The sequence below is a fragment of the Jatropha curcas genome, chromosome 1, assembly GCF_041381405.1.
Source record: "Jatropha curcas cultivar XTBG-Jc1 chromosome 1, XTBG_Jcur_1.0, whole genome shotgun sequence".
Classification (NCBI taxonomy): Eukaryota; Viridiplantae; Streptophyta; class Magnoliopsida; order Malpighiales; family Euphorbiaceae; genus Jatropha; species Jatropha curcas.
This window is the reverse complement of record NC_143151.1, coordinates 5178828-5185122: the sequence shown is the minus strand read 5'-3', so window position 1 is coordinate 5185122 and position 6295 is coordinate 5178828. Positions and strand designations below refer to the sequence as shown.

Here is a 6295-nt window from a genome sequence, read left to right as displayed (position 1 = left end):
GTTATCTCAGTTTTTATTTTCGGCATGTTCAAGGATTTAATAGATACAAATTTGAAATTTTTAAGGACATTTCAAGCTACCTGCAAATTACCAGGGGTCACAAAGATTTTGTTATTGCAAACTATAAGGCGTCGCAAGATTTTTGTTAAAGCACACGAGGACAAATTATGCATTTGATAAATTATTTATTATTCTAGGTTATAATTACAAATTGAGCATTATTCCTTCCCCATTTGCCATCCCATCCCGCGTCAAGATCACACCCTTACATAGTAGTATTACCCATTTGAACTAATGTATTGACTTGCTAAGAAGAGCCTTCAAGTTTGATAAACTTAAAAAAAAAAAAAAAAAAAAAAAAAAAAAAAAAAAAGAAGGACTCAATTGACTAAAGTGGCAAAATGGGAGGGATAAAATTGAGATTTCCCCCATCGATTTTAATTCGCAGAACTTTTTTTTTTTTTTTTTTTTTTGACATTTAATTCGCAGAACTTGTTCTTAAGCTTAATCATTTTCGAATTAATGTGCTTGTGGACGGTCAAAGCCTCTAAGAATCAGAGTTCAAAATCAACCCTCTTCTTTCGCTCCTTCTATGAGGGGCAAACTGGGAACAACGACAAAAAGCAGTAAAAGCCAAAAGCAAAGCCAAAAATCACATCACAACAAATCAGTGCAGCTTCTTCTCTCTCAGTCCCGTCGAATCATCCAAAAAAGATGACCAGAAAATAAGAAGCAGCGACGTTCCTCTTCGGCCATTTCCTTCTCCGGTCACCATCACACCGTCGCTGTAAAAGTGTAAAGCCTTTGAAGCTATCGATCAATTAGCTAAAAAGCTGTGTCTCTTTACTCGAAGCAGTAAATGCGGGCTCCCTCTATCAAGCGCTTTCACTATCCTCGCTCAGGTTATCCCGAGCCCACAAACATACTTATGCTCTCTCTGTATTTCATTATCTTGTAAGCTTTGTTTCTAATCTCTAATTATATTTCTATATTTTGGTGTCCACTTCAGTCTTTCGTGATCTATATTCCAATCTCGGTATCTAATTTTTCACTAGATTGCTTAGATTCGTATCCGGAGATATTTGCTTTTCCATTTTCAAACCTTTTCCTGTTTGGCTAATACAGACTTCAATCTCTGCTTGTGCATTATTAGATTCAGTAAACAGAAAAGGAAAGAGATGACTTGAATTTACTAATCTCTCTGCTAATTCAAATTTTTTACTATAAATGTATAATCTGATTTGAGTTTGCTTGTTTTGTTCCTTCTAATTAGGGTTCACGTGAGAATCAGCTGTGAATAGAGGCTCGAAGTTGGTAAAACGGTTCCTTTTATTTTGGTGCTTGTTGTCAGGGTTTTGACGCGGAAATGGAGGCGAGAATGAAGAAGTACAGACAAGTGAGTCCGGAGAGAGCAAAAGTGTGGACGGAGAGGTCGCCGAAGTACCAGCAAAATCGGAAAGTGCCTGTAGTTTACTATCTCTGTAGAAATCGCCTGCTTGAACATCCTCACTTCATTGAAGTTCCTATCTCTTCGCCGGAAGGTCTCTATCTGAAAGGTATTTATATTGTGTTAATTTCATGGATTTTTTTTTCATTTAGAAAATTTTCTTTATAGATTTTGAGAATGTGTGTTTTGTGCAGATGTGATTGAGAGACTTAATGTATTGAGAGGCAGAGGGATGGCTTCCATGTATTCGTGGTCCTGCAAGAGGTCGAATCCTTAGCTTTTTTCTTCTTCTTCTTCTTCTTCTTCTCTCTCTCTCTCTCTCTCTCTCTCTCTCTCTCTCTCCTTCAAATTTTTCCATTTTTCTTTTAATTTTTTGTGGAACTTTTGGTTGCTGAGAGAAAAATAGGAAAATCATATAACAGGAAGAATTGGAACTTTTATGTCCTCTCTCAATTTTGTCTAATTTTTTTAAATATTTACTTTGTTCTCCAAATATAAATGCTATGATACAGCTTATGAGGCAGAGTATCTCTGTTTTTCTTTTTTCAGTTATTTTTTTAAACATGTTTTATTTATTTATTTTTTGCTCGCTTGATTATTGCAGAAGCTACAAGAATGGAGTTGTTTGGCATGATCTCTGTGAGGATGATCTCGTTCTCCCTGCCCATGGACATGAATACGTTCTCAAAGGTTCTGAACTCTTGGAAGAATCAAATTCAGGTAGATTATCTAATTTAGTTAATTTTAATACATAACTGATTGTATATTGAAGGCCTGGTAAATTGTAATTAATAATAAAAAATCTGAGAGCTTCAATGTCTCTACACAGATAGGCTTGCCCCTGTTGGAACCTTGAAATTGCAAAATCTGAAACAATTGCCAGAACCATCATCTTCTCGAAGTCAAGATGATTCATCATCATCTTCAAGCATGAATGGGAAGGAAACAAAGCATCCTCAGGAAGATGAGCTCTCTCCTCCACTTCAACGTCCTGGCTCCTCTAGTGTTTCACCAGAGTCTAGAGATGGCAAAAACTCCTCTTGGAATGGTTCTCTGAGCTTGACAGAGTACAAGATTTACAAGAGTGATGGATTAGCAGATGCTTCAACACAGACTGAGGAAAATGTGAGTAGACCTAAATCCAAAGAAACTTGCACTAGGGGTGTTTCAACTGATGATGGCTCATTAGAACATGAAGGCAATGATAATTATGAAAACCGTGTTCCACATGTTAAGGAGAATTCTGAGATAAGTGAGAATTCAATTTCCCCTCCCCCATCATCCTCTAGTGCATCTTCATCAGCTGGAAAGACTGAAACGTTGGAATCTCTGATCAGAGCTGATGTTAATAAAATCAACAGTTTTAGGATCCTCGAAGAGGAAGAAATTCGAATGCCAAACAACTCAAGGATTAAGGCCACTAATATGTTGATGCAGTTGATCTCCTGCGGGTCTATTTCAGTGAAAGACCACAGTTTTGGACTCATTCCAACCTACAGGCCAAGATTTTCACATTCAAAATTTGCTTCCCCATTGTTCTCCACTTCAATAATGTTGGGGGAGCTTGATTGTCTGTCTGAGAATCCAAGATTGTTGGGTTTGAGGTTGGAAGACAAGGAATATTTCAGTGGAAGCCTAGTGGAGACAAAAATGCTCAAGGAAGGAGGAGGACCTAATACTCTGAAACGTTCTTCTTCTTACAATGCGGACAGGTTAATATGTTTTCAATTCTTATTTATGAAGAATTTATTAATTTTTTGCTACACCATTCTATAATCTTTAGGCAATAGTGTTAGCTTAGTTTTCTTTAGGCAATAATTTAAACTAATACATCTAACCCAAAGTATTAAGATGCTGAAAGCTGTTAGGTTAGTATCCTAACCATAACACTGAAGCTTCTTTTGCAAACATTATTTTCTACTAGGGTTGGCATATTGGATGAATTCTGAATTAGGTAAATTGACTCGATTGGTTGGATTTGAGAACAAATTTATGTAAAATTTAATTAAAAATTGATCGAGGTTTAAACTTTGAAATAAAATTGGCAATATCCTTGCACCTCCTTCTTTAATGAGTTTAACCTTTTACTATCAGTGAAATTACTATTCATAACAGATACAAGTAGGGTTCAAGTATAGATTTCTAAGTACCCGTTACCTTTTACCTGTTATGTTAAACGGGTTTGACAGAGAGTACCTGTAGATATACTATCTATTATTAGTAAAAAATATATATTTTAAAATTCGGATTTAAACGGATACTCTATCTTTATAAGGGTACTTTAAACGGATATTGGATAGATATGGGTAATAAAAATTTTAACAGATTCGAATACTATGCTTAAATGGATATTTAAACGGATGTGGATAATAAAAATTTTAAACGGATACGAATACAGATACAGATAGTTTAAAATTTATAGATACTCACCCGTTTCCATCCCTAAGTGTTGATTAAATTCTTCTCAGTATTTCAACTTTTATTTATGTAAATATTAAGCTTAACTCTAATTAAAGTAACATAAATGAATAAGGCTTAACTCTAATAAAATTAAATATTTAGGGGCTTAATTTAAAAAAAAATTAAAATTTTAAGAGTTTCACGTAAATGCACGTGTAACATGTGTGGTTATCACTCTCCAACTCAATTAGATAAGAACTTAATTTTAACAAAAAAAAAATCAATATCAACAGATAAAAATTTAAGAATTTAATGAGCGAATTAATAATATTTTTTATTCTTATTATTATAAGTCTCAATATTTTATTGATTATCAGTAAAAATCATTATACATTTAGCTTTTCGGGAATTATACTAGCGACTTATTTAATTTTATTTTAGAAATTTTCAAGATTAATTTTGGACCATGCAAACTAGAAAGACCTCTTAAATAAAGGGAGAGATTACTCGTTTCATTTCTATAATTCTCATGGTATATATAATATATTGAGCATCCATTTGAAACGCATATCCCATTTTTGTTAAAAAGGATCTAACATTGAGTTTAAAACAAAAGTTAGGGACATCATAATTTTTTTTTTTTCCGAAAACAGAACACTAAAAGTGTTAATTAAGATGTAATTTAGAGATTCAAGTATATTTTACTCCAATAATAATATTCTAACGGTAAAACCAAATCAAAAATGCATGGCAAAATTTTGAATTTTGCCCCTATTATGTAAAAAGAAAAAGAACAAGGAAAAGGAAAATGATTACTCAAAAGCACAAATTTGGCCAAAAATTTCTTAACAAAGAAGCACTTAACTTGGCACATTGCTACTAATTAAACAATACTTTATTAGACTACTTTGATAAAGTATCAAAAAAATATATGGTGAAAAAGTTTTATTAACACAGCATGGAATCTGACATTCCTCTCTTTTTTCTTTTTTCTTTTTTCAAAAACTACAATAATATTGACCAAATCTCCATTAAAATGGGATTAAAAATGAAACAAAAGAATATATATGCTCTCTTATATGGCCACTTGTGTAGGAGCTTTTTGTGGAAAATGAGAAAGGCAATTGGACAGGCTGGTTCCAAGTGGAGGGACAAATCCAAGATGTAAAATGCAAAATTGTTGTTAATTTAGGGCTTTTGCTATTTATGTTGTCCCTACGAAGCATCTTCTTGGGCGGTGCCTTTGGATGTTTGGGGTCATGTCATGTGTGTTAGGGTGCATCGAATGTTTCCATGCTTGCTAATGTAGGGTCGGCTTGAATCATATAAATAAATATTGGATATTAATAATATTATGATCCATTATCATAATGGTGGTTGGGAAGAAATTAAGTCTATACTCATACCACATTTCACCGATTAACTCTATAGTTAGCTTGCTTGTAATTCGAGCCAATGCACTACCGGTTTTTTAGCGAAATTAATTTATTTTATTATAATAAAGCATATTAGAAAAAGTTTAATTTATTCAAGCAATATAATACGAGCCAACATGCTTTTCAATGTATTGAATATAATAATAGAATTCACATTATTAGTGAGAAATAGTGCGACGAACATTAGAGGTAAAAAGACTGAATATATAAATTCATCTCTGAATATATAAATTCAATTCTGAATTTTATAACTTTAACCATGTGATACTCTGAATTTTGCGAATAACTTATCATGCACTTGAATTTGTAAGTTTTTGTAATATTACACACCTTCAACACTAATATCAATAATTTAGGGTTTTTGCATTTTATCTATAAAATATCGACTTGATATATAATTACTATGACTCTTGGAATAATAATTTGCATAAATTTTAACTTTTTCATGAGTGTTTGATTAATCTAATTTTACAAGTTGAAATGTTTAATAAAATAAATTTGAAAATTGAAATATTTAATATGTATAATTAGGCATGGCTACTGGTTTATTTTGAATCGGAACCGTAGATGAATCGAAACCGGACTAGAACCTGCGGTTCAAGGGCCGGTTAAAATTTACGTGAATGTTAAAATCTAAACCTGAACCAACGGTTCTGGTCCGGTTCGAACCGAAACTTGTTTATTTTTATGTTCAAAATGATAATTACTTAGTCTATTCTATACATCTCTAAAAGTCTCAATAATATTTTACTACATGATATACTTTACTTAAATTTTTTTTTTTAAATTACACTTTACTTTATTTAAAAGTTAAAAATCTAAAAAGTAAAATGGTAAAAAAAAAGAGAAATATTTAGTCTAATCTTATATTGTTTTTAACTTTTTTTTAACCCTTTTAAATTATTTACTAAGTTGAAAATCATATTCTTTTGAAGCATTTTTCAAAATTTTCTTATAATTTATTTAATTAATAACATTTAAACAAAATAAATTGATAATTTATTTGATTATT

At 32.0% G+C, this 6295-nt stretch overlaps 1 protein-coding gene across 4 annotated transcripts; it reads left to right on the top strand.

The window, feature by feature from the left end:
* The first annotated feature begins 593 nt into the window (after positions 1-593).
* On the top strand, positions 594-5172 carry LOC105628013 (protein SOSEKI 3). Of its 4 annotated transcripts, none has more exons than XM_089716630.1 (6): positions 594-902; positions 1352-1556; positions 1642-1711; positions 2052-2167; positions 2277-3159; positions 4943-5172. In XM_089716630.1, the coding sequence occupies exons 2-6, from the start codon at positions 1367-1369 to the stop codon at positions 5013-5015; spliced, it is 1332 nt and encodes a 443-aa protein (XP_089572756.1). In that variant the 5' UTR covers positions 594-902; positions 1352-1366; the 3' UTR covers positions 5016-5172. The 4 variants fall into 4 exon arrangements, with proteins under 4 accessions (XP_089572756.1, XP_089572751.1, XP_089572752.1 ...); XM_089716625.1 differs by having other exon boundaries at positions 596-902; positions 1274-1556; positions 4943-5171; XM_089716626.1 differs by having other exon boundaries at positions 596-954; positions 1274-1556; positions 4943-5171.
* The last annotated feature ends 1123 nt before the right edge of the window (positions 5173-6295 follow it).

Bases quoted from the DNA above. Each gene is read 5' to 3' on its own strand.
- LOC105628013 (XM_089716630.1), top strand. From the start codon at position 1,367: ATGGAGGCGAGAATGAAGAAGTACAGACAAGTGAGTCCGGAGAGAGCA. The intron at 2,168-2,276 runs GTAGATTATCTA...GTCTCTACACAG, and splicing joins CTTGGAAGAATCAAATTCAG to ATAGGCTTGCCCCTGTTGGA. The intron at 3,160-4,942 runs GTTAATATGTTT...CCACTTGTGTAG, and splicing joins TCTTCTTACAATGCGGACAG to GAGCTTTTTGTGGAAAATGA.